A 27,657-nucleotide genomic window follows, 5' to 3' on the forward strand; every position below is an offset into this window, starting at 1 on the left:
GGTCCCCTCCGGCACCGGCTCTCGGGGACCGGTCCTGGGGACCCCGGCCGGGGCAGCCGCGGGCGCCCCCGACTTGCTGCGCTGCGTTTTGTCTCCGTTTCTTGCAGAAATGGGCAGTGAGTGCCCGGAGCAGCCTGGGCTCGCCGGCCCGCCGCGTCTCCGTCGGGCTCACGCCGGGCAGCCGGGGCCGGACGCCGCTGCCCCTTCTCCGACGTGCGCCCCTTCGAACCCCCCCGCGCCTGCCCAGCCTCCCCTCGGCCCGGCTTTGGGGTGGCCGTGCATCCCCCCCCGGGGTGCCGCCCGCCATGCCGCGCGAGCCCATCCCCGCAGCCTCAGGCCGCCCGCAGCTGGACTTCCCCCTCGGCGCCGACGGCCCCTTTCCCACCAGCGGCTGCACTGAGACAAACTTTATTCTGCGGGTGTTAAAATCCCGGAGGTCGCCCCTTCGCCGCCGGCAGCGCGGGGAGGGCGCGCGGGGCCGGGGCGCGTGCCGGGGCTCAGAGCTGCAGGGCGCCGCCGGGGTCGCACTGCAGCAGGCGCACGATGGACGGGTCGCTCTTGGCACCTTTGATGAACTCCTCCAGCGAGAGCTTCCCTGCGGGGAGGATGCGGGGCTCAGCGCCGCCGTGAAGGACACCCGCGCCCCGGGACCCACTCCGAGCACCCCGGGACCCGTGCTGAGCACCCCGGGACCCGCTCCACCAGCTGGCCCCAGGACCCGCTCTGTGCCAAGCACCCCGGGACCCACTCCGCACCGAGCACCCCAGGACCTGCGTTGAGCACCCCGGCCACGGGGGCACCCCCAGCCCCGGCGCCCGCCCCGGCTGCCGTTTAATCAGCGCGCGTGCGGCTCTTTCCAAGAGCCCCGGATTTAACCAGGAGACCGTTGCCTTAATCCCCTCCTCTCATTTACCATCGTTATTAGTATCCATCTGTCGGAAGATTTTTTCCGTTCGTTTCTCCGGAGTCGATTCATCGTCGGGCATCTTCATCACGGAGGAGACCATTTTGTAGATGGCCTGGGGGAGAGGGAGCCGGGGCTGAGCGCGGCCCCGCGGCCGGCCGAGCCGGCTCCCGCCGGGACGGGACGGGACGGGCGCGCGGGACGCCAGCCCGGCGCCGTGCGGGGGGCGGCGGGACGGAGCGGGTCTGGGCTCTGCCCACCCCGGGGCCGCCGATGGGCTGGGGTGGGGGATTAACTCCCGGCGCGCCTGGGAGCTGGGGGTCCGAGGAGGAGCCGGCCGCCACGCCGGGGCGGTGGGACGCGCCGGGCTGTGCCGAGGGCCGCGAGCAGGGCGAGGGAGGCCGGGTACCTGCACGATCTCCAGCATCTCCTCCCGGCTGATGTAGCCGTTGCCGTCCAGGTCGTACATGCTGAAGGCCCACATGAGCTTCTGCTCCAGCTTGCCGCGGGAGGTGACGCTCAGGGCGATGATGAACTCTCGGAAGTCGATGGTGCCGTCGCCGTTGGTGTCGAAGGTGCGGAAGACGTGCTCGGCGAACTTGGAGGCGTCGCCGTAGGGGAAGAAGTTGGCGTAGATCTTCTTGAACTCCTCCACGTTGAGGATGCCGGAGGGACAGTCCTTGAGGAACCCCTTGTACCAGCCCTGCAGCTCCAGGTCGGAGAACTCGGTGTTCTCCCGCAGGTCCTGGAGCATCTCCGGGCGCAGCTTGCTGTTCTGCTTCCCCATGGCGCCGCGGGCACCGCGGGCTCCCGGCAGAGCTCCCGGGGGGTTTCTCCGCGCTACAGGAGAGGAGCGAGACGAGCCGGCGCTCCCCGGCAGCCCCCGGACGCCAGGGCGGACGTGGCCGGCGATGCGGCCCCCTCCATCCCCGCCGTCCCCTCTGCGCTGCCGGGGCCGGGTCTGGGGACAACCCAGCGCCAGGCAGCGACGGCCCCCTCTCATTTGCATAATAACCCCTTACAGCTCATTTGCATAATATCTAGGCGCTATATAGCGGCGCAGCAGCGGGGCCGAGCCGGGCGGCGGAGCCTGGGCGCTGGGCGCGCGGAGCCCCGCTCCGGCCGGGGACGCGCTGGGGACCCTGGGGCTGCGGGCACGTGCCCACTTGCACGCGTGCACATGCATGCACACACGTGTGCACAGGTGCCCCGCACGTGCCACCGGGGTTGCAGCCCCGCCGCCCCGGCAGAGCTTGGCCAGGGGCTCCCAGCGCCTCCGGGACGTTTGGCCGCCCGGAGGCTGTTTCCTCTGGGTGCTGCCCGGCCGGGGGGGGCTCCGCGCCTGGCTGCTCCCTCCCCACCCGCAGAGCTGCTCTCCCACGCCCGGGGGCTCCTCCGGCAGCCCCCGTCATACAGGACGTGGGCTCGGGAGCGAGCGGGGAGCCCTTGGGGAAACAGAGCTGCTCTCGGGCCCGGGTCACGCGCCCGCAGGGGCGTTTCGGGGTGCCGGCGTCCCCGCGGCGCAGCCCGGAGCAGGCTTCGGAGCCGGCCGCCGCGGGCGTTACGGGGCTGGAGCCGGGCAGAGCCCAGCGGTGGCCGCGCGTCCCGGAGCCCGGAGAAGGTGCTGTCCCCCGCGGGCTTTCCTGCGGGCCTGCACCGACCCCATCCGTTCAGCCGAGCTCAGGGTTGCGCAGAAACACCGGCGGGAGCAGATGGCAGGGGCAGATGGGAGGACGAGGCGCTCGCCTCCGAATAACGCAAATAAACACGCAGAAAGTGATTAGACCCCCACCCCCCCCCGTCCCAGCCCCACGCCGGCTGGGGGGACCGGCGCAGCGGCAGGGTCCGGGGCGCCCGCTGCAGCCCGGGGCGCTGCGGGAAGGCTGCGGCTGGCGCTAATTCCCCCCCCCCCCCCGAGCTGCCGGGTGCGGAGCCCCGCGGCCCCCAGCTCCGGCCGGGACCAGGGACGGTCGTCCCGAGCCGAAGGGCAGGCGATAGCCAGGGAGGGATCGGTGCCTGGGGCCGGAGCCGGGCGGCACCTCCGGCCCCTGGAAGCGGTGCCCGGAGGGAGCAGCAGCGCTGCCGGCGAGGCCGGGGGGGCAGAGGGGCCTCCCCGGGGTTGGGGGGGGGCTCTTCCCCTCCCTGCTTCCCCACCGATAAGCTTCGTATCTGTTTTAATCCCCCGCTGCATGAGTGCTAGAGGGCACAACTGACGCAGGATGATTTGAAAGCATCCCATTTCCGACTCCAGCCCTGCCCTAAAGCCCCCTAATCCCCCGCGCCGGAATGGCTTTCAGGAGGGAGAGGATAATACGGGGGGCGGCCGCGCCGTGCCGCGCCGCGCCGGGCCCGCTCGGGCAGCCGCCAGCCCCGGCCCGTGCTCCCGCGCCGCCGTCGGCCGGGCCCGCAGGAGCGGGAGGTTCTCCCGGCCGCTGCGCCGGACCGCGGCGAGGGCAGGGCAGGGCGACGCCGAAGCGGCCGCCGGCTCTGCTCAGCGCTGCCTGCGGCCGGGAGCTTCCTCCTCCTCCTCCTCCTCCTCCTCCTTCTCCTCCTCGGCTGGGATTTCAGCAGGTTTTTCCTGCTCCGTGCTGCCCGTACGCAGCGGTGCTGCTGGAGCTGTGGGGCAGCAGCCACCCCACCCTTTGCAGGCGGTGAGCGTGCACAGGGGCACGCACACGTGCACAGGGATGCACACATGCACAAGCACATGCACAGGCACACACACATGTGCAGGGACACACACGCTTGCACAAGCGCGCACACAGAGAGGCACATGCACACGCATGCACACGGGGCAGGCAGCCAGGCTGCGTGTCCCAGGGGCGCACGCAGCTTCGCACACACGTGTGCACGCCGGGCTGGGCGTGGGGCTGCTCGCACCCCGCACCGTGCTCACCGGGGCCTTCACGGTGCCCCCCCATGGGGGCAAGAGGGTGGGAAGGGCTCAGCGCCTGCAGCCGCAGCCGCCCCCGTGCCGCATCCCCGCAGCAGCCCCCGGCCGCGGTCGCCCGTTTGGGGGGGGGGGGGGAGCAGAGCCGGGGCTGCGGGAACAGCCAGGGATTAAACGCGAATGCCCGGCTAACGAGGAGCTCGGGCACAGACCCGTTTGTGTAATTCCAGCCTCCGACAGGCTTCCGGGAACCCGGAGCCCCGTGCGGTGCCCGGCTGCGTCCCTAAGGCCGTGCGGCGACGGGGGCCGCGGCGGGTTTTGGGGGTGCTTCGGGCGCCGGCGGCGTAAATACTGCTGCGAGGTGCCTTTGGCGGAGGCTTCGGGCAGGTAAAGACCAGGCTGGCGCGGCCCCGGTTGCCAGGCCGCCCTCCCTGCCGGAGCCCGCCGGGAAAAGCCAGGGCCCCCGCGGGCCGCCCGTGCCGGGGCCGCCGGCTGCCGGCAGCCTCGCCGCAGCCCGAGCGCGGGGCGCCGGGGGCCCCGGGCTGGCTCGGCGCCGGGGGCCTCTCTGGTCCCTGCAGCAGCCCCCGGCCGGGCGGGGGGTTGGGGGGTCCGGGGCGCCGGCGGCCCCGTTCGCACGGGCACGGCCGGGGGCACCGTAGGCATCCAGCCCCCCGAGCAAGGGGCAGCGTTGCGCGGGGTTGGGGGGGGGGGGTCCCTCGGCCGGGGCCTGGGATGGGGCCACGCTGGGGCTGGGGGCCGCGGCCGGGCCCGCGGCAGCCGGGGAGGGGCCGGGCGCTGCGCTGCGGGGTGCCGGCGGGCCGGGGGTCCGGCCGCGGCCCCCAGCGCGGTGCCGCGCGGGGCTGTTCTGGGCGCGGGATGTCGGCAGATGGCAGCAAGGCCCTTCCCCGCGCCGCGCCGCGCCGCGCCGGCCCAGCGGGCCTGGCACAGGCACCCTGGCAGCGCAGGATACAGCACCCTGCCAGCACCCCTGCGCCGCCAGCACCCCGGCTGCACCTCCGTGCAGCGCCCTGCCCGGCACCCCTTGCACGGGACTGTACGTTGCACCTTGCACAGCTCCCTGCACCGCCCAGCACCCTGGAAGCGCCCTCTGCACCGCAGAGCACCCCGGCTGCCCCCTGCACAGCGCCCTGCGGTGCCCGCCTGGCTCGCCCAGCTCCCCTGCCCTCCCTCAGCCCAGCTCCCCTTCGCAAGGGACCCGCGACGGGTCCCTTCGCCAGCTGCCTCCCAGGCTGCGCCGAGCCCCAGGGGAGCCCCCAGAGGAGCCCCCCGGCCCCTGGGGCCCCCCAGCCCAGCCGGCGGCCCTGATCCGGGCAGGGGAGCCGACACCGCTGGGGGGGCGAGTGCAGCTCCGGCAGGTCCCTGGCGGGACACAGGTGTCACCTTGCACTGTGACACCGGCCCCGGTTTGGGCTCGGGGCGCCGCAGGGGTCCGCGGCGATGGGGGCACCGAGCCGCTCGGGGGGCAGCCCTGCCGCACAGGGTGCAGGAGCCGGGCCGGGGGGGCGTCCTGGCACCCAGCTGAAGCAGGACGGGGCTGGACCCGGCGCCGGGGCGCGGGGAGCTGCTGCTCGGGACGGGACGGGGCACGTGGCCGGTGGCCGGCAGGGGCAGGGCACGCGGTCAGGTGCGCGCGGCCCTTCCCTGCCCCGGGACGGCCGCGCTGCCGGGCCCTCGGAAGCAGAGCCACAGCTGCTTAATTCTCGCCACGTCGGGCACCTGCTAATTACTGCAGTTTCTCCATCCAATTATACCGAAATTGCTGCTGGGAGGAGAAGCAGAGCTGCTGCGTGCACGTCTCGGTCCCGGCCAGCCCCCGGCCTCCCTTCCCGTGCCCGCTGCTCTCCGCCGTGCCGGCTGCACCTGGGAATTACGTCCCCAGCGCCGGAGCGCCGCTATTAATAACCGCAGCATCTCCGCACGCCGCATCCGCCTCCTTACCGGGCTGCACGCGAGGCAGCCCGTGCCGGGAGGGGACGCTCGCCGTGGCCCCAGCCTGCAGCGCTGATTTAGGAGCGCTCTCCCGCGGCGCCTGCCGGAGGCGAAGCGGGCCGGGAGCGAGGGGCCCGGCAGGTCGGGGGCTCCCGGGGAGGCGGCAGCCGGGAGCACAGCTCCCCCCGGGGCTGGGCCGCGGCAGAGCGGGGGCTTCGTGCGACCCCCTCCCAGGCGTCTGCCCTGCCATGCGAGGAGGACGAGCGACAGCTTGCTCGCCTAAATGTGTGATTAGAGCTGTGGCTTAGCTGGCACCGGGGGGACGCGCGGGCGCATCGCGTGCCTTGAACAGCGATGCGGGGGCTCGGGCAGGGAAGGCGGAGGAGGCTCCGCTCCGCGCGGGGCCACGGGGAGCCAGGCCTGCCCGAAAGGGCCTCTCCACGGCGGTGGGAGGGGGGGAAGGCAGGAAGGGGCTGAGGGAGGCCCCAGCTGCCCCCACCACGGGGGCATCCGCCCACCGGGCCCCGAGCGGGATCTCAGCGCGCCCGGGAGCCTGCTGAGGCCGGCAGATGCGGCGAGGCCGGAAGGGCACGAACGTGCCTTTCGGGCTCCCGTGCGGAGGCAGCGAAATGCTGCTGCTGGGGAGACGGCGAGGCATCGCCCTGGGGACCTCGGCAGACCTCGCGTTTGAGCCGGCGCCCGGAGGACACGGCCGGCCGGAGCCTGGCGGGGGCGGCGGGGCCCTGCGCAGCCTCGCGCCCCGACGCGGGGAGCCTCCCCCCGGGAAGCAGGCGTCTGTCCCGCGGCAGCCTCTGCCCGGCTGCCTCCGAGCGCCCAGCCCCGGCGGCCGGGTGCACGCCGCCCGGGCCATGCGCCGCGCCGTTCGCAGGCGGCAGCGAGCTCGTGGGGCTGCTCCGGCGGGCGGCTGAGCGGCCGCAGCGGGGCTCGGCCCTCGGAGCGGGGCGCGTGGGGCGCACAAGGCGGGGGCTCCCGCCGCCTTGCCTCGCGCTCGCTCTCCTCCTTTGCACCTTCTCTGCCTCTCAAGCGATAAAATTTTAATCCGTTGCCAGCCAGGAGATGAAAGGGAGGAACCGGCGGCGTTCCCGGGGGAAAGCAGCCACCCGTGGGCCCGCTGTGCAGCCCAGCGCCCCACGGCAGTGGCGATGGGGGGGCCGGGCTCCTTCGCCGCCCCCCGGGGTGGCTGCACCCACTGCAGCTCCGCGGGGCACAGCGTGAACAGGGCTCTGGCGTGGCAGCGCGGCCGCCGCGCCGCGAGCAGCCGTCTCCAGGCGAGGAGGAAAGACGCGGGGCTGGGCCCGGGGAGGCTGGGGCCGTCGCCCGGCTCCGCCGGGGCTGCGAGCGCCCGTCGCTCCGCCAGGATCGGCCCCTCTCGGCCTGGCTGCGTTGCAGGGGCCGCGGGGGCAGCAGGCGCCCAGCACCGCTCCGGGAGGAGACGGAGGAGGGAGCAAGGACCGTCAGCCCCGCAGCGGTCACGCCGGTTGCGCTCCACGTTCATCCCTGCGTGATGCTGTTGAAGTCATTGGTGCATAGCAAAGAAAAACCACCAGGCCGTAAAATGAACCTGTAGGGGCCAAATTCAGCGTGGCCGAAAGGACCACCCTGACTGCTCCCCGGGAGCCCGCCGGCCCTGTCTCAGCTGCTGACAGACTGCGGCGAGCAGCGTGAAATAAATACCCACGCTGGAGAGGAGCAGCGAGCTAGCGATGCCCGGGAACCGCAGCCGCCGCGGGGCCGGGCAGCCCCCTCGGGGAGCTCGATGGGGTCCTGTGGGGCGGCGTGGGGCAGCATCTCTGTGGCGGCCAGGGCAGGGCCCCCCGTTGCGGGATCGCTGCTTGGCAGCCCGTAGCCAAGTTGGTGAAATTGCTTCTGTTGCCTTCGACTAGTTACCGTAAATCAGAGTGCGCTGGCTTAATTAACCTAAATGCACAGCTAATTCGAGAAGCTCATCTAATACTCATTACCTCGGAATTTAGAGCCTGGCGACTCGCAGGGGCTACATTAAACCCAGGAGTAAAATGTCACAGGCACCGAGCACCCCGTCCCGGGGGCGCGGGGAGCTCGGAGCCCCGGGGGCGGCGGAGGCGAGGAGAGGCCGGGCCGGTGCTGCCTGAGCGCCCCGGGGCGGGGGGGGGTCACAGGTGCCACGGGGAGGGGGGGGGGGGGGGCGCGGGACGGGGAAACTGAGGCCGGCAGGCGGGAGCCGCCGGGGCCGAGCCGGGACGCGGAGCCCCGCCGCCCCCGGGGCCGGGGGAGGGACCGGAGCGGGGCTGCCCGGCGCTGCAGCGGGCGGAGCCGGGGCTCGGCGGGGCCGCGCCTGCCCCCGCCTCCCGGCCGAGCCGTACCGAACCGTACCGAGCCGCGCTGTACCGAGCCGTGCCGAGGCGTGCGGAGCTGGTGCCGCGCCGAGCCGAACCCAGCGGTACCGGCTGGCCCCGGGCCGAAGCGAGCGGCGCCGAGCAGCGGCCGGGGCCTCCCCGGGCGGCGCCGAGCGGCCGAACCGGGCCGCCCCGGGCGGAACCGGGCCGCGGCGCTCTCCGCGGTGCTGAAGGCGCCGCCGCCGGGCCCCGGCGCAGCGCGGCGCGGCGCGGTGCGGCGGCCGCGGGGGATGGAGCCCTTCCCCGGCTGCACCGGCGCCGCGCTCCTGCTCTGCTTCAGCTACGCCAGCCTGGTCCCGGTGGAGGCAGGTAAGGGCCGCCGGCACCGCCGCCCCCGGCCGGGCGCTCCCCGCGGCCCCGGGCCGAGCCTCCCGCTGCGAGACGGCCGGTCCCGGTCCCCATCCCGGTCCCGGTCCCGGTCTCGGTGGCCGCGGGGCTGCCCGTATGGGGGTGGGCTCGGTCGGGGAGGGGGGGAACCGAGCCCTGGCGAGAGCATGCCGGTGCACCGGGGTGGGAGCAGCGGGCACGGCGCGGGTGCTGCGGGGCGCACGGCCAAGCGGGGCTCTGCCGAGGCGAAAGGAGTTTTCAGGCATCACTGGCTGCGACTTTGCCGGTCATGGGTGCCTGGCCGGCACGTTCGGAGGAGGCTGGTGATTTTGGACACAAAGCCCTGGAGAAGCCCCAGGGTCCGGGCTTTTGGGATGTGTCGAGCGCTCACCCTGGTGTCCACAAAGGCAGAGCCCCATCAGGTCCCAGCGCGGGGGCTTACGGTGGGTCGTCTCTCGAAAAGGCAGCTCGTAGAAACGTGGCATGAAAACAACAGCCCAGGGCGAGCGAGCAGAAACCGTTTTCCAGCCCTGGGCACCGGAAAGGCAAAGGTTCTCGTGTCCCTGTGCAACGTCTCCTGCCCGCATCGAGAGTCTGAACTGGAACAGGGAAGACAGAACCAGGTCTGCTCTGCTCACACCATGGTGCTTTAACCTTAGCACCCCCCTCCCCTTTCCCCGTCCACCCACCAGGCTGTCAGGGGGCTACCAAGGTCCTGTAGCTGCCAAAGGCCTTCTGAGCTCCGGAGGACGAGCACAGCTGCCCCGGAGGAGCATGTTGCCTCTTCCCGAGGGCACAACACACACTGGCTTGGTAAAACCAGGCCCCTTTGACTGACCTGCTCAGAGGAAACCCCTTTCTGAAGGGCAAAGGTCCCCACATAGTTAATGCTTACAGTGAAACGACCGGAACGCACTCAGATCCCATCTCTGCATCAGGCCAACCGAGTTCTCACCGAGCAGCCCGTGCACGGGCACCGCATCCCCGTGGAGGCCGGCAGGTGCTTCCCCCGGCCCCTCGCCTTCGCCTCGCGGAGCCGGCCTGAGCAGACGCCCTCCTTGGGCTCTGTTTACTCATACCAAGGCCTGTCTCCCTCATTCACTGAGTGCGGGCAGGGTGGCTGCAAGATGTTGTTGGAACAGCTGCTTTGATTTGCAAAACGCTGATTGCCAGAATATCTCGCATTCCAGAGGACTGGAGATGGCTATTAGCGATGCACAGCTAGGGAGTGGAAATTCCTACGTCTGAGCCAGCCCAGCGAGTTGCTGGAGTTATGCTAGCCCTTGTCCTGCCTGCACTGGGGCTGCAGAAACCCCCCAAATGCCTTCGGCTTCGACACACTTGTCCTTCACCAGACATTGGCATGCTGAAGTTGCCATTTCACAACTGACAGACACGGGGTGATTAAATAAACATTCCTGAAGGAAGGGGAAAATAATCGAGCACAATGGAGGCATCTGCAATTGTAAGAGCCTTCCCAAGTCTGCTCAAACTAGGACACTCTCCCTGCTCTTCCTTATCCTTGAATCACCTCAGTCAGTAACTGAGAGTAAACATGGAGCTGTGTCCCTGCCCATAATTGCCATTTGCTTATGTATTTTAGACAGTGTTTGTGGGCTAGGAAGTGTCCATGAGATTCTACTCACTGGGCAGGTATATAAATATACGTACGGCAGCACCGTGTAGTGGTTACAGCATCCAGTGGGGAGGCTGGAGTCCTGGCTTGTTCTCAGCTCTGAAAAAGCTGTGTGACCTTGGTGTTGTGCCACACAACCCTGCTGCCTCCCGTTTGTGTTGCTGCCTTGCAAATGATTGTGGATGTGCTCTCCAGCAGCCTGGCTAGCTAGTAAACTTGTACTAAACCCATTTTTCAGATAGAGAGAAGAACAAGGGTATTGAGTGATTTTCCCAAGGTCACACGGAGAGGGTGTGACAGCAGCACTGCCAGCAGTGTGTCCCAGCCCTATCCAACGTGGCCGCGAGAGCAGACCCCTGCTAGTCTCGCTCTTCCTCTGAACACTGAGACGGCAGCACAATGCTGTCCTGCAGAAGGGCCATGAACGACCCCCGATGCTGCCGACGGCGCTGAGGTCCCTGCTGCTGAGAGGGTAGAGCATCTGTGTGTCTGTGACTGGTGGGGCCCGGGGTAGCTGCCCCGGTGCACAAGTCAGAAGTCTTCAGAAAGGCCCATGGAGAGGAGACCGGCCCCAGCAGGTGCAGGCAGGGGAGGGAGGCTCAGCAGGCCTTCCTCTTTGGATCCAGAGCTCATGCAGACAATTTTTAAATACCTGTTGTGAAAGGTTAGAGTTACTGTCCCTGGCAAAGGACTGGAGAGGAACATTGCAAATTTTCCATTAATTCAGCGTTAGGGCTGACAAGTGAATGGCAGGACACTGGCCCCGCACACACACTGGGGTCTGCTCCGAAAGCCCAGTCAGGACTATTTATTGCAAGACGATGCCAAGGTGGATGAGAAGGGGAAGCCGGACCAAGGGGACAAGGGAGCCTCCACTCTTAATTCTTTGATAGCTCTCAGCATCACACCAGTGACTGCATTAGCAAGGCCCTCCAACCCATTCCTACTGCTGTCGCTCAAGGGGATCATTGAGAAAAATGTTTAAGTTGTTTAGTAGATCTGCAATACAATTTAATTTTGTAATAGCATTTGTTCTGGAAGCTGGCTGGCCCACTCTGCCCAGCATGCAAGGCCCCGAGCTGCCAATGGCCCACTCCCCATTACGCAGAGGTAATGAAAGAGGGAAGTGAGCTGTGCAGAATGCGGAGTCGCGGGGCTGCTATTAAGGACCGTAAGAGCAGCAGGGGGATGTTGTGCAAAGATGATGAAAGACCTCGAAATAGGCCAAGGCCTCCGCAGCTTCCTAGGGCAAACAGCATCCCTGCAAAGTATGCAGACATAGAGCGACTGAAGTCAGATTTATTCCTGGAAGATGGAGGGGAGATATAAAACTCTTTACAGGGTTAGGCAAAAATTTATCCTCCAGCACAACTCTGGGCTGCATCCTGCTCTCAACCTTATCTTAATCTTCAGTAGGATCTGGACAGGTCTCCAATTCAAGGAGTCAGGCACATTAACACCTCACTCACCTCTACTGTCCAAAAACGGTCCTAAACATCTGTCTGATTGTTAATCAGCTTTATAGCAATTCACTACTCTTCTGCTTTTTTTCTGTCTCTGCTGAGGTGAATCTCTACTCTCACGTTCTCCCCAGACAGCTCCACTGACTGTGGGGGGTAGAGAAGAGCAAGCCGAAAGTACAAGTTCAACTGCAGACACTGTCCCCAGACCTGTATCTTATCGAGCCTCTTGACCTCTTCCTCCAAGCCATGGGAACCGAGGTCCCCATCGTCTGGCAGGATCATGCGTGTGATCAAAACCCGAAGCAAGGAACAAGCAGCGCTCTGCACGCCAAAGCGGTGATCGGTCTGACAGCTGTCCGCAGCTGGCACAACAACCCACGCCGGCCCCTTCCCCTCCCACTCAGGCCACGGAGATTCCTGGCCAGCTGATGAATGACATAAGCATTTTATTGATTTCTGCATTCGGCACAAGAGAGATTTAATTGAAATATGGAGGTTTCTAACCTCAGTGTCAACCTCTCAGCAGGGAAGCTGTTGTGCAAAGCGGCCAAGGTTGTGCTATCCTATTCCAAACACCACCTCCTGCTGAGAACATACATGTGAAAAACAGAGATCCCTCCCAGACAGGGACAAGCTCACACACACATTAACCATGCACAGGCACAGTGGACAGAATTAAAAGCAGCTTTTGATGGACTTAAGCCCACTTCTACTGGTACTCAGTATGACTCAGTCCTTTCAGCACTTATTGTTAAATAAACCCCTCCTGTTTTATAAAGTACCCAGAGGCCAAATTAAGGCCTGACACAAGTATAATTCAGTTAAAAGCATAAATGTATTGTGCACTGAAGCACGAAAATCTTTATGTGAACAGTAAAAATGTGAGTGAGTGATACAGGAGCAGACCTGGTTTGGGACTGGAGAGCAAGCTCTCTGGAGAGAAGCGGGTACTGGCGTCCAGTGGCTGACCAGGGAACTCCAAGACTTGCTCACCCCATGCTGCCTCTGACAAACTTTTCTTACACATCTACAACACTCTACAGCTGCGGGCTGAGAAGAGCTATATAAAAGACCATGGTACCCAGGCCTCATCCTCGACAAAACGTGCCACGGCAGTGCCTCGCCTCTGGGTTGGCACTGTTAAAACCCAAGTCATGGCACTGACAAGACCCAAGGCAATCCCACACAGCCCCAGGCCTCACGCCGCAGGAAGCCTGGAGGCACGCGTACTCATCCAAAGTACTGTGACGGGCACACACCTAATCTAAATGTTGTTTTGCTGCTGTTGACTAGCTAAGCTGACTCTTCTCCCTGCTTCCTCCTGACCTCCGGTGGGTGGCCAGGGCTGGGCCTGAAGAGTATCTCTGTGCTCCCTGGAAGGGCTCCAGCCTCCCTGACAATCTGTATTTCCACCTGCAGGTTCAGACACCTTCTCACTGGGGAAACAGCAATAGGGCCCAGGGAGGGCAAGGCCTATCAGTATAGCACTTGTACAAAGGAGGGGGTGGCCAGCAGGAAATAACTGACTCTTTCTCATACTAAAGAACTGCCAGTTGGTCTTTCTGCTCTTTGAAATAGAGCATAGCACATAGCCCTGTTTCCCATGCGACTGGGAGCAGGAATGGCAGTGGTGGGTCCCTGCTTCCTCCCACTCCCCTGCAGGCTCTCTTCATTAAAACACTCAGGGAAGCTGAACAGTGCTCCAGCCCTCGCTAAATACCCCATAAAGTTGACAAGCAATTATATCCACTGAAGAGAGCCCTGCTGGGAGAGCAAAGAAAAGCTCTGAAAGACAGCAAAAGCAGGTCTTTTCACATTTACTCATATGCTGAGGAAAGAAAGGACCCCATGCCCCAGGGCAGGAGCGACTGTACAGCAGAGTTTTGGGTAGAACATCACATGGGACCTTACCAGACGCTCCTTCCCCTTGCAGGTCATGTTCTTCTACCTCCCGTGTCCACAGAAAAGGTCGCAGTGCAGGAACAAAGAGTAATTGTGATTTAAGGTTGACATTTACTGCTTCCCACAGGAAAGGGCATGCAGCTTGCAGGTGCTGCCGGGGCCCAGGGAATGGAAGGAGAGCACTGAACGATCCACTTCAGAGCCCTGGCAGGCAGTCTGGCTGCTGGAGCTAACTGAATTGGAAAATGCCATGATTACAGCGTAGTATTGCCTGTGTAGGAAGCAACTGCATTTTACTCCAGCCACTTTCAAGTACAGCTCTAGGCCTGTTCGCAGTTTCCAAGAAAGCTGAATTCAAAGGGAGCAGATTTATGAGGAGGCTGGATCCCTTGACTGTGGAGATAAACCTGGAAACACACTCTAATGACAAATCTGTGGCTGGGGTAGATGACTCCGCTATCAGAGCTGACCTCAAAGGGTGTGATATTAGCACGGAGCCTTCGTTTTACTCTATGCGGATGGTCTCCCCAGTAGCTTGCATGGCAAAGGCAGCAAGCTGGCTCCCACTCCCACCCACGTCGTAACAGCTCAGGGCTGGACAGCAGAAACTGCAAATTCAGAGTGGCCTCAACAGGGAGAGCTGTGACAGTAAGGAGAGGGCCAGTGGCAGAGGAGCCAAGATCTCTGAACTCTTCACATCAGCACCTTTGAGGCCTAGGTACCTCACTGACTTTTCAGCCTCAACCTCTCCATCCGTACAACTAGGATAAAAACAGCCCAGTATACTTCAGGGTGCTTTCAGGGACTCATTAGTTCATTTCCATTTAACTCTCTGGTAGCCTGTTCTCTCCTTCTCATAGATCCCAGAGGAGCTTACAACCTGTTTAAGATCTGTCATATGATCCCAGAAAAAAACCCAACGCTCTTCCCTGTGTGTGAGTTTTTCTACACCTGTCATGAAACTTAGAGGAAGAATTTTAATGTCCAAGATCAAACATCTTGATTTTAAAAAGTCCTGACTTAGCAAGCATGTCTAGCTTCTTGCTAGTCAACAGTTCTCCTCTTGTGTTTTTCTTATCTAATGCCACAAGGAGCTAGCTGAGCATCCCACTTGTGGCCTCTAGTGTGAGGCAAAGCATGCCTGATGCCTCTCTATGAAACCTTCTGTCGCAGTAGGTTTTGAGTGAGTTAAATAGCACAAGCCCGTTGACTTCAGCATCCAGGGCTCAAGGATGTGCTGTGGGCTTCACAAAAAGCTAATGGTGGAGCAAGGTAGAATGGAAACTGCCTGGGACTCAGTCCACAGACTCAGCCTTGGAAAGGAAACAGCTTTCAGGAAACTAGTCCTACAGAGAGAGCCAAAGTGGGGAAAAGGGGCCTCCTTTGTCAGTGTAGAAAAGTGATGAGCACGTGGAAGACATGCAGCATAGCCACGCTAGGAACAGCTCCCTCTCTGGACTTCATGCCCAGGGCACTGGGCCAGGTGTCTTTCTCTCACCACTTCCCTGGAGAACAAGCAAAATGAGTTTGATGGTACAGAATTGTTTCCACTTCATTAAAGATCTTTGAACAAGATGTCAATTAACAAGGGGTCTCATGTTGGCTTTCCAGTGTCAATTTATATGTTGTCTCTACTTAAAGGTATTAGGAAGGTATAAAAACATAAAAAGCTATACTTTATGATCTTTGTGATATTAAATACTTCTTTGAAGTTAGCTATGTACTGGCTATTTGATACCCCTAAGTTCTACTAGATAGAAGCTATTGGACACATACAGTGATACATAATGGTTTGGGTACACAGTATGGAAAGTACTAGGTATGAGCAAGCAGTAGCTGTGCACCAGCTGTTGGGAGCTGATGGCTTGGAGTAGAGGGATGGCTCTTAGCCCGGCAGTACTGCCATGGAAGTGCTCTGGCTCTGCCCTTGCCATGGAGCTCATGCCCGTGCCGTTCCTCCCTGCTAGCAGATGTGCCAGGTGGGCTCAGCCAACATGCTAGGTAGCAGCAGCGGCGATCTCAAGCCCTCAGATAGCCAGGGCTGTGGCAAGATATCCTGGTGTCTCAGACACACTGTTCCCACACGCCTTCTCCCCAGCCTCCTGTCAGTTGCTGCCCCCTGTGCTCACCCTACTGCTCTCCATCAGCAGCCTCTCCTTCACAGGTGGCAGCAGCAGTGGGTTGGGGACATACCTTCTCCCTTCTCTTCTCCCCTCCTCATCCTGTCCATGCCACAGCTCCAATGATGTAGTCAACATAAGGGGCAGGTGGGTGGTTTCCTGTTCCTTGTGCCAGCAGCTGCTGTGTCGACAATGAAAAGCCGGGGAGGAATCAGCCCAAAGCTGTAAAGTGCTTTTTTCCCCTCTCTCTCTCTCTCAAATGAAAGTCCATTAATAATCAGCAGAGCGTTTAATGAGAGGCTAGAAGGAGTTCTCAGCATTAAGAGGGGATTAAGGGTAATCTTCACTGCTTACGCCTCCTTGCTGTGTGGAAGAGGCCCTGACCTGCTCCTGCCAAAAGGGCCCAGGGTGGGTAGGAGTGAGGCAGGGCTGAGACACACATCCTTGGGGGATGTAGGGCTGCAACTCACCTGATGAAAGGTCCCTGTGAAAAGAAAATGAGACATAGTTTAAGCATGATCTGTATTGACGTAGCCACTCCCAGTTAGAAATCGTCAAGAGTTTATCTTAATTAATCAAACAGGGGGCTTCAAGTTCTGCTGGCATGAAAAAGACAGCATCTTTTCATATGAGCATACAGCACAAAACTCAAATTTGGCCAGCCAGATCCTCTGCCAGTTTGCAATGTGTAATTTGCTCAGGCTGGCATTGCAGCCTCTGAGCTGAGATGAAACTAAACTGCTAAATCACAAACCTTGTACCATATGGGTTCCTTACAGACCAGACAGGGGATACATTGTCCTCAGTGTCTCTGGAGTAAACATGCACGAGAAAGGCTTCATGTTCATAGCCTGTTCTATGCTATCTTGCCTAAAGGAGGGAATTAATTCCCTCTGGGGCCTCCCACCCTCTAGACCTGCTCCCTAGAACATCATGAGCTTCACTGGCTGCCATAGACAAAGAAGCAAAGTTTCGAGGAGTTGCATATGACTCTGAAAGGAACCAAACATTTGGATTTGGCACCTCAAGGCCCTGCTGGAGATGCTGACTCCCTAGAACCAGCTGGGAAACAGAAATTATGTCTTCTCTACCTGACCTCAGTCCAACTGGCACTACAAAGAACTGCAACTGACCCAGGGAGCCAAAAGCAGTGTGGAATATCTTGGAACAGTGATTAGATTTTAGGAAGTCATGATCTCATCATGCATCTCCTGGGTGCTCAGAGAAAAGCATCCTCATGGATTAAAATTTGGTTCTAAATTATTCACTCAACTCTAGGAGCAGGGAACTCATTTTCCTGGCTTTGTACTTCTGTCAAATGCTGTGTGTAATTCTCTTTTCATATAGCTTTTATACTGGTTTGACATCACTGATTTATGTGTAGCTACTCCTAATCTATAGTAGTGAAGGAGAAATGCAGCCAGATCTGTTGTCCTAAATTTTAGTGTATTATCTGCTGACTTCAACTATCCCTGTCTTTCTCTCAGGTCTTACTATCAAGGGGGCTTTGTAAAGTGCTTTCGCCCATCCATGCCAGCTGATCTCTCCTCGTGTTACAGCCTCCAAGCTCTGGGTTGCAGCTTTGCCGAGTGCTTCCCTTCCACCTTGCAGCCCTCTGCCCTCTCTCACCAATTCCCAGAGAGGCTGTTTGTTTTCCTCCTCCAGCTCTGCTATATCCTTCCTACTCCTACACATTTTATGTCATCAGAAAACTTAAGACATTTCTTACGGTATGCCTCCCTCAAGGTCACAAATTTCAAAAGGGACTCAGGCACCAACCGTGGCACACGGTATGCTCTCTTTTCCCAGCCCAAAGCCTTTTCACTGATACTTTGCTCTCTGTTTCTGTGAGGTTAATTCATCTGTTTTCAAAGGCCTCCTTGACCTAAGCTCGGTAAATCAGTGGTAGCTTTTCCTAAAAATATTCAGAAAAGACAATCATGCTGGGATTTAACTGTACTGTGGTACTCTGAGAAGGGTGAAGTGCCTAGCTGCAGCTGGAGACTGTTTTGTCTCCCATCTCTCAACTCCGTCATGTCCTCCCCATGTTCTAGCAAATTCATTAGGCATGACTCACAGACCTTCCCGGTGCACATTCCCATCTGCTGACTGCCCCTTACTAAAATTAGACCTTACTCTAATTGGCATGTGGGTTCAGTCGCAGGGAAAGGTGAGGAACTGCAGACCCACATCCCTTCCTCATGTCACAGCAGGGAGCTGAGTCCAAAAGGGACCAGTGCTCTGGCTGAGAAGGGCGATCTGTCTCCCTGGCTCAGCTTGTCCTTGGGCCTGCTGCTGCAGCCGGCAGCAGACAGTGCATGCAGTGATACTGGGGACAATAAGGGTTTATGTTCTCTTAAAGCTGGGTAGAGACCACTGACTCATTTCCTGAAGGCCCTAAGAGATAATGCTCTGGATCAATACTGACTTGATCATATATTCCAAAGAAGAAGGATATCTCTCTCTATGAAATCCTGGACTCCCTGGTTGACTGCTGCTTCTAAAATCCCAAATTTGTGCAAACTGGGCCATGCACCTTTCACTGACCCTTTAGCTCGCTAACTCACTAGAATGAGTCTGGGTCCAAATGATTTGTCCAGATGTCCTATTCTTAAGGGCCTCGCTAACAGGCCTGGTAGATGTGGGTCTCCTATCTGCCAGAAAGGGAATCTAGACACTGGGTATTGTTTAGGGAGGAGAGAAGGGAATAAAGTCATTGCTCTGCTAACTGCACAACAGGACTGACCTTCAGCAGGGGAATTTTGTGCTCCCATGCTTTCCCTGTTCCCTCGGGAACATTCACCAGGAGTGAAGTCAGTTGTTAGGAGATACTGACACTAGAGCTAGAATATTTTTGGCCATATCCAGGCAGCTGTGACTGACTATAAATCCAACAAGTGCTACTGGAGATGTGCACAAATGCATTCTTTTACTGTTGACCTCAATCTCAGCCCCAGAAGTGCAGTGTTGTGCAATGGTTACAAAGCAATAGAAGTACTTACTATTCTTTAGTAAAGAATCAGAAAAAAATTACCCCTTCTCACCCTACTGACCTCTCTAGGGAAGCTGGAATCCCAACAGCCTGGTTAGCTGAGATTACTGCTTTTGGTTAGGAGCAAGAATTAGAGATTATGAATTAAATTTTACCAATGGAAAGGGAGCAAGAGCCCAACCTGCTGCACTCAGCACTGGAAGAACTGTGCCAAGCTTACGAAAGAAAAGCTTTTCCTGAGATACAGAGAAAGGCTTTGCATTGTGCAGCCCCTCCAGGAAGAGGTTCCCGATGAGGGTGTGCAGGAAGGAGGGCATGAGCCCAGCTTGTACACCAGTGGTCAGCTTGCCTTGGCAAGGCTAGCAACTACACAGATCAGCCGTGCAGTTGGGAACTCAGTAGCTGTGCTCTTGAGTTGGAAACAAACACTAAACACAGAGCCTCAGGTTACTGCTTTCACAGTTAGCCCTTTTCACATTACAATGGTTGTCGGTGCCATTACAGCATGTTTACCCTGATAGCTTAAGTGGACAGTTGTTGAAGTTCACAGACCAACAACAGGCCATTTAAGAGACAGCCTTTCAGTCTCACAGCCTGCCCATTAAAAATGCAGGGACTAAGAAGGAAATCATTGCCACCCCACCTACCTCACTGGCACTGCCTGCAAAATTCTATCAAACTAACAAGGAAAGAACGAGCACTCCACTGTTTACTACACCTGAATTTCAAATCTCATCAGAGCTCATTAAAGCATTCACCTTTCCACACTTCCAAGGCAGTTTTTGCTTTTCCTCCCAGATGTCACTGTCACACTATAACAGGAGGCACCAGAGAAAAAGTGGCACATGGTTGAGAACGATGAAATGAGTAAGATAATCAGTGGTGTACTGAGGTATCAACAGAAGTTGTTTCTAACAGTAAGTATTTCACATGTCTAATACAACTTCACATTCTCAGTAGAGATCTCCTAGAACCTCACTATTAATTAAAACCTGGAATAGTTGCGATTTTCATGCCAGACGCCCAGAGCCACCTACAGGAAAGTCCATTTGCCACTCAGTTTCTCATGCCTTGGACCCCAGCTAAATCCTGTTTTCTTTTAGTGCCCATGAGCAAGGTCCTTTCCCACTCCCTCGCCTTTGCTCTGTCTTGTTTGCAGCTGTGACTTTGCCTCAGTAAAGGCTCTGCTTTCCCTCTCTGCAGACAGCCCATCGGCTCCAGTAAATGTCACAGTCAAACACCTGAAAGCCAACTCAGCCGTTGTGACTTGGGATGTTCTGGAGGATGAAGTTGTCATTGGATTTGCAATTTCCCAACAGGTACAGTGTCTATAGTTACTCAGTTTCAGTCATGCTCATCTTCACCCCAGGTTCCCTCAGTTTCCACACTCTCTTGCTGCAGTTTAAGCCCATTCCTTCTGCCCTATCCCTCATGGTCTGGAAGGGGACTTGCTTCCCGTCCTCTTTGCAGCAGCCCTTCACGTATTGGTAGCTGCAGAGAGGAAAGGGTCCGATAGTCTCCACATCCATGGTGGATAGGGCAGGAATCAGCAGTCTTAGGTCACAGCAGTGCACACAGGAGGCCTCTCCACCACTCTGTGCTCTCCTCTCTCGGCTTCCAGAAGAAGGACGTGCGGATGCTGCGCTTCATCCAGGAGGTGAACACCACCACCCGCTCCTGCGCCCTCTGGGACCTAGAGGAGGACACTGAGTACATAGTGCATGTCCAGTCCATCAGCATCCAAGGCCAGAGCCCTGCCAGTGAGCCAGTCCTCTTCAAGACCCCCAGAGAAGCTGAGAAACTAGCCTCTAAAAATAAAGGCAAGTGTGGGTGAGTTCCTGTGTGGCCCCGGGAAGCCCAGGCAGTGTAGGCAGAGGGCTCCACAGAGAGGAAAGCAGTGTCCTATGCAATGAGAACAGCGGAGCTAAACACAGGCAGAGCTGAGTTTTTCTCTCACAGCCCCACTTGAACAAGCAGGATGCCATGAGCGTATTAGTGGGCAAGGCAGATGCGTGTGCAAAGCACTAGGGAAATGCTGAGGTTACAGCTGCTATCAGGGCTGAGCCCTGTGAGTTTGCACTTGCAGGGACTGTCATCACAGTGTCTGCAGTATCAATATACTTCTATGTGAGCTTCGCTGGAAGGGTTACACCTCAACACTGAACAGAGTACATCTAATATTGAGCGTAGGACACTTCCACAAGTTACGACGACTTTGACTGTATCACGCTAACCAAGCAGGCGCAGGGTGCCTCAGCAAAATAGTACCAACAGCTCAGTAGTCATTGCTGCCAAAGCCTGGTTCTTCATTTTTTCCCCCGTTTCAGATGATGTATAACATGCACAATGATGAAAAGAAGGTTTACAGCCTGGGATCTTGTGTTCAGCATCCTTGCAAGTGGAGACTGCCAAGGGAAATTCCTGAGCAGCCTGTGCTGAGAGGGCACTCGGAGAGACTGAGCCTCCTGTGCTTGGATTCCAGGAGAGCAGGAAAAAGATACTCAGAGACTCACACTTTTCTTAGACTTCAAATGATTTTGTCAAATCAGGCACTTCCTGATTGGCAGCCCCGGCATTTGTCCTTCTTGAGCCAGACCAGACAGTGTGAACATTTTATGTCAGTGAGGATCTCTGCTGGAAAAGCACTGGGGAGTGTAGGGGTCTAGTATATAACCTACCAAAGAACCCAGCCTGTTGCAGGGGCTTTTGGCCATGGTTCCTAGGATGCTGCAAGTTCTTTACTCCTTCTGCTAAAATGATTTGGTGTCTGTAAATACTGAATTGTTGTTCATCTGAAAGCACTAAGAGGAGCACTGCTTCCCTCCCTGGAGGCCTGAACTGTAATCTTAGTGCTTTGAGGCCAAGGAGGCACATTACGCCCTGCAAAAAGGTTCTACTCATTTCCGAATCCCATGGCTCCACTGAAAAATACCACGCCAGGCTCCACACTTCTGAGCCGGGAGAGGAACTGCTGAAGCACGCAGGGCTTTGTGACAGGCACAGCAGCTCTAACAGAGACCAGAGACAGAGCAGTGCAAATCACCACAGGGCCAGATACCGTGCGGACTTTATCCACAGCAGCTCCAATGTGGTAACTGCCTGTTAAGCCTGTGTACTGCTCCTTGCTCATCCTCCTGTCCTGCAGGTTGTTGGGGAAGAGCGTGGGGCAGTTACCACACAGCAGCTGATGCACTGTAAGTTCACAGTGCAATTTACGCTCTTTGTGTGACTGACGGGTGAGGACTTGCTCTTTGCTAGCTTTGACCCTGATGCACTGATGATTTGAGTCAAGGGCACTGTTAAATTGGTGTCTAGTGCAGCCTGACTGTGCTGGGTGGTTAGATTTCATGGTCTCTCTTTCCCCTTGTGCAGATGAGGTGACAATGAAGGAGATGGCGAAGAAAAACCAACAGCTGCGAGCAGGGGAAATTCTCATCATTGTTGTGGTGTTGTTTATGTGGGCAGGTCAGTTCAGCCTTTCTGTCAAAAGCACATAATATCCCAAAAGCCTACTTGCTTGCTTGGTTTGCACGTGTAATCATGTAAGACCTGACAAGAAATCCTCCCTCCCATTAAGTGTATTGCATATTCAGCAGTAAGGGCACTTCATTTCTCTCTGTAGCATCAGAAGTTGGGCAGTGCCAGAAGTAGGACAGGGACGGGGTCAATCAGTGGTCTGATCTGGTATAGCAGGAAGTAGAATAATGGACTTGATGAACCACTTTTCTAATTCACCATGGCTAATCCTGTAATCTCAATTTTTCCAGAAAGCACTGATGATAATGCCCTCAGCCATCCACAAGGATGCCTCAAGCCCTTCAAATGATACAGGTCACTGTCATTATCTGGCTTACTATACGACTCCAAGTTTCATGCAAAACAGAAATTTCTGCAAGAGTTCTGCCAAACAGACATGAGATATCCAAGAGAGAGTTATGATTGTCTTACTCTCAATATCCACTATTACATATTTACTAAAACCCACTTTAAAATTCATTAAAATAACAGAAGTACCGAAACAACAAATAGCTCAAATATCAAAACACCAAGAAAACCAGATCCTCTCAAAATGCAGTATTAATACAAAGAATAGTATTTAACAGGAAGAGGATGAATATTACAAGAAACACATTAACCAAAAGGAAAGAAAAGTCTACACAAGCTTAGAATGGAGGCAAAAGGAACATGACTAGCATTAGCCGAAAGTTGGACCACGTCTAGGTATCCAAAACTGTGCGTTGAAGCCCAGCTTTTGGCAATGTTTGAAATCTGCCTTGGTCTTTCTTACACCCTGGAGCCACTAATCCTTTTAATCCAAGTAGAGATTCTGTTACAAGAGGGCTACTGCAGCGTATTTTTTTTTATGAGTAAGGCCACACACATGGCTGCAAGTACCTGATGCTGTGGGAGGTGAATAAAGCTGTCCTAGGGCCACTTTGCTGTGGAATGGGTTGGGTATAGCTATGGGCACATACACTAACACAGCCTCTAACAAGCAGACCATCAAATAAACACATTCCTTCCAAATGAAGATCCTTCACTACAGCTTTTTTTTAAGAAATACAAAGATGTAAAAAAAAATGTCCAAAGAGAAACAAGAGTTTTCTGGCATGAGTTTAGGTCATTTCAAGAGGCCCCTATACCAAATCGTAACTAGGACAGATCTGGTTCATACATTTTAAGCTAGCAAACACAGAGAGGAAAATGCCCAAGTTCTGCTCTGTCCACTTACGGTATCTGGAGTGGCTACAGCCAGCACTTCAGCTAGTTCAGGTTGGAAATTTTATGCATGAGTTAAGAGGAAATAAAGTTTGCACGTTTGTTTTCTATTTAGAGCCACAGCCTCCCCTGGCTGCCACTCAGCTGCTGCTCCTGCTGCAACATAAAACATTAATGAAACAGCATGATGAGTTTGTTCCCTATGAGCCCAGAACATGCTGCCCATAAGAGAAATGGTTCAGGTGACCCTAGGAAATTGGCAGGCTGGCAAATTAACACTGTGGTAAATCTTGTAATCCATAAAAGACAACCTTTGCCAGGCGGTATTTACTCCTCTTGTCCCAGCCAAACCATTTTTCCACACACAGAGTGTATAAAACATCTCACAGAAAATCCTCCTCAGTTAGAATTATTGCTAAACACGATATCCAAGTGAAAATCTAAACTAAGGATACAAGGTGTCCACGGTCTTTTCAGTGTTCATGTCAAGTTTTACCTCTGCACATTCAAATTTAAATGTCCTGCCTGTAAAAACTGTCATGAATAATTACACAAAGTAACTCAGCAACTGATTGATTCATTGTATTATGACCTAAAACTCAGATCACGTCTGAACGAAGAATTTGCTAATACCACGATTTCCCTTCTAGGTAGATGACATATTTATGAAGGAAAGTGGGTGGGGAAAAATGTATCTACACCTCATGGACTCTTTACAAAGTTTCAATATACAAATAACTTCTTTCTAGCCTTTAATCTGGCCTGATAACCTCAATCTACCACTATGTTTTAGCAAATGCAGACTGCAACCAGTCTGTGCCCAGGGCTCTGAACTCAAGAGACAAGACCTGGGCGCTTGTACTGACTATACTTCTGATATTGTTCACTGTTTTGCTTCTCTGTGCCTCACTTTTGCCATCAGAAATGACAGAAGGTGTGATTATGGCAGACGTTAACTTATTCTCCTAGGACCAACCATTTGCTCACACACAAGGAAGAATTTGGACCACTATGTTTATCAGGAACACCTGGGGACTGCTGCCGTAACAACACCTCACTTTGTAAGGCACTTTGTGATGAACTGAAGAAAGCTCTACATATGTTGTACTGTCAGGGGAGCTGGAATATTTTCGAGTAAGGGAGAAGCAGTATCTGCCCAGTTCTACTTTAACACTCTTTGGAATCTGCAGGCAGAGAAGTTATTTGGTCAAAATGTCATGTAAAGGCTTGTGACAAAGACATTTTCAGTCTTCTTATTCGTCATGGCAGCACCTGCTTTGCTCTTCATGGGCCTCTGTGTGTGGGAGGAAATTTCCACCGGCGGTTTTTGCTGTCGTCACTGTTGCATATTTACAGACGTCACCCTGCTGCTCAAGAGACCTCGGCTTGTTTCATATGCAGGCAGGTACAGTACCTGCCTCTCATCTCCCAGCTTCAGCTCCTTCTCTCCATCTCAGAGGAGGTAGATCAGAGGACACATTTCCACTAGCCAGAAATATCAGGAGCGCCTGTGTTTGCAAAGCAAAGATCCCATTTAACCACATGGTTAGTGTTAATGCCTATCCAAATGTAGGGCTCAAAACACTTGTCCCAATTAATGACAGGGAAGTCAGAATATAACTCATCTTCTGTCCTAACTGGTTTAGCATGGAATTTGGCACTGAGAATCAAACAACAGAGGACTGACTAGCTGTGTTAGAAAACGATCTTTAGGAGCAATTGTGGATGCTGCTGAGATCTCTGCCAAGGCACAAAGCAGGCTGGCAAGTAAGGGATCTCTGATCACCTCAGGCTCTGCAGCCCAAGCTCATTTGTGTGATCACTAATGTTTTTTCCTGTTAGGGGTGATCGCCCTCTTTTGCAGACAGTACGATATCATCAAAGATAACGAACCAAATAACAGCAAGGAGAAAGTCAAGAGCGCCTCCGAGAACAGCACTCCCGAGCACCAGAGCGGAGGACTGCTCCGCAGCAAGGTGAGATGCTGCTGGCACACAGTGGGGAATGTGGCAGCCAACCTACTTGCAGCTGGGCCTCAGCTAAATTAACCAAAAAGCAGCCTCCGGTCCACATCCTCACTGCAGCCTCTGCCAAGCCCAGCGGTAGTAAGGGGAGACTCCTTCACCCTCACACATGCCAGCGCCACAGCTCCATGAGCAGTCTGAGCCTCCCAAACACATCCAAACACTAGTGTTTCACTCTCAGCTCCAGGTTAGCCTCTGTGTCCCCACCAATAAAAGGGAGATTTCAATCCATCTGGTGAGCCTACTTCTTTGCACAGCTGTTGTAGCCGCAGCTAAGACCAGCCTCAGTTCTGGCCCTTTTTCATTATCCTGGGGGGATGGGAACAAGAACTTTTCCAAAAACAAAATTCTCCAGCACACTGCATTGATCTCCGGTGTTTATTTCTTTTCTCCCTACTGATTCCTATACATTCTCTCTTCCTTTGTCTTCTCTTCTAGTTTCCAAAAAACAAGCCCTCAGTGAATATCATTGAAGCGTGACAGCCTACCATCTGATAGATGGACTCCATTTCTCACTCTCACTTTTTGCCTCTGAGCCTTGATGACTAAGGGAGGTGAAATATTGTTGGAGCAATTTGGAAAGAGACCTCGTGATTGTCACTTGTTGGCACAGACCTCCTTGTCTTTGTTCTGCAAAGCATCTGGCCAGAAAGAAAGATCCTGCAACTCCCCACCCCCAAAACACAAACAATTAAGATGGAAAAGCGTCAGTGAGACAGCTGCTGCCAGCGATCCTGTCCTGGACTCATGAATCACCTAGGCTGGAACGACTTCTCACACACTCCTCTCCACCCTCCCACTCCATCTTCTGGAACAATTTTCCTGTCTCTGGAAATGTATACAGTTTTATTGTATCTTTATTTTGTCTCACTGTCACTACGTCTTGACAGTATTAACATGAGCTCAGGCATCAGTCACTGTCACTCCTCTTCAAGCAAGAAAGAAAAGCTCATCACAGACGCAACCAGCAACCAGATTTTGGCTGCTACATGCTCTCGCTTGCTTTGTTCCATCGATGTTTGTTGTATAACATGTCTTGCAGATGGGTTTTTAAAACAAACGAAAGGTGGGGGGGAAGGTATATCCCAGTTTCCATCCAAACTGCAAGAACTTTGCTGGTTGTTCTCCAGTCAGGCTGCAGCACGACTCCACTGTTGCTCTCTCCTGGCTTGCACTGGTGTACTTCACCTTGGACAATCGGGGCGCACTGAACACTGAGGCACAACCAATGTGACAGAACACCTGAAGCTGTTGTTTTGCTTCCAGGATAATTTCAACCATTTTCTTCATGGTATTTTCAGCTGGGCCCAAGTCCACCAACAGTGTGATAAAAGGTCCATAAAAATGTAGCCAGTCAGCAAAAAAAAAAAAAAAAGAAAAAAGAAAAGAAAAAGAAAAAGAAAAAAAGAAAAGAAAAAGAAAAAAAAACTCGTGATATCGGTTGCTATGCAAGGTCTCCAGTGGCGATAGCTATTTATTGCAAAAGACTTGTCTAAAGGACCTTTTTTTCTGAGGGCTTAAGTTCTTAACAAGTTGCTTCTTTTAGTAGGGTTCCCATGGGAAGGTCTGGTTCTCCTTACACGTCTTGTCTGCACTATTTTTTGTGACGTTGTAATGCCAGGTATTTGTTTGAGTCAGTCCTCCATTAAAAGGACGATGACAAATGGGAAAGGGGATAGGGTTCTCTCCTCTCTCTCTCTCTAAGTGCTGATGTTTGTAAGCTGACAATCCCTGGGAATGCTGGTGCTCTGGAAGCTGGTAGACGCAAGTCCATCACATGGAAAAGATATATTCTTTGTAGTGTGCCATGGGGTATCGATATTTAATTACTCCACAAGACTACTTCATACACACTAGGGGATAAGGCAAGATCTTATTTGTTCCATCAAATACTAAGAGAGGTTGGTCTGAATAGGATTTATATCTCATTATAACAAACTTGCACCCAGATAAGCCTCTTTTAAAAGTCAATGCAAAGAAAGACTGGCAGTAGTTGAGTTTAGCCATCTCCCCACTTCCATAGTCACCAGCCTTTCCAAAATAGTTGATTAGGGAGAAGGGCACTAGGAAGCTTGCCTGCAGATCAAATACAATTTGTAAACAAGTAAGGTCTTCCTTTGTGCCAGTTCCAGAAGACAGGCCATTCCCAAACAAAAGGCTCATCATTGGATCCTTTGCCAGAAAATATTTCTCCATCACCAAGAGGGAGAGGTCAACATCTCTGATACAGATAGAGCAATAAACATTTTATAATGTACAATAAAAGACTAAAGACATTATCCTGTGTCCTCTTAACATATGAATTTAGTACCATTTTATCTTCATCTGTTTTGA

General features: G+C 55.9%; 2 protein-coding genes across 3 annotated transcripts; one reads left to right on the top strand and one right to left on the bottom strand.

Moving 5' to 3' along the window:
• Positions 1-483: 483 nt before the first annotated feature.
• HPCA (hippocalcin) lies at positions 484-1,691 on the bottom strand. Of its 2 annotated transcripts, none has more exons than XM_062593997.1 (3): positions 1,532-1,691; positions 914-1,021; positions 484-595 (listed from the first exon to the last, which is right to left on the bottom strand). In XM_062593997.1, the coding sequence occupies exons 1-3, from the start codon at positions 1,689-1,691 to the stop codon at positions 498-500; spliced, it is 366 nt and encodes a 121-aa protein (XP_062449981.1). In that variant the 3' UTR covers positions 484-497. The 2 variants fall into 2 exon arrangements, with proteins under 2 accessions (XP_062449981.1, XP_062449980.1); XM_062593996.1 differs by having other exon boundaries at positions 914-1,019; positions 1,314-1,691.
• Positions 1,692-8,370: 6,679 nt separating this feature from the next.
• Positions 8,371-26,676, top strand: FNDC5 (fibronectin type III domain containing 5). The gene is made up of 6 exons (XM_062594365.1): positions 8,371-8,449; positions 19,784-19,899; positions 20,202-20,400; positions 21,953-22,045; positions 25,142-25,275; positions 25,762-26,676. Exons 1-6 carry the CDS (start codon positions 8,371-8,373, stop codon positions 25,801-25,803), a joined length of 663 nt encoding a protein of 220 aa, XP_062450349.1. The 3' UTR covers positions 25,804-26,676.
• The last annotated feature ends 981 nt before the right edge of the window (positions 26,677-27,657 follow it).

This window comes from Rhea pennata, chromosome 23 (genome assembly GCF_028389875.1).
Source record: "Rhea pennata isolate bPtePen1 chromosome 23, bPtePen1.pri, whole genome shotgun sequence".
NCBI classification, from domain to species: domain Eukaryota; kingdom Metazoa; phylum Chordata; class Aves; order Rheiformes; family Rheidae; genus Rhea; species Rhea pennata.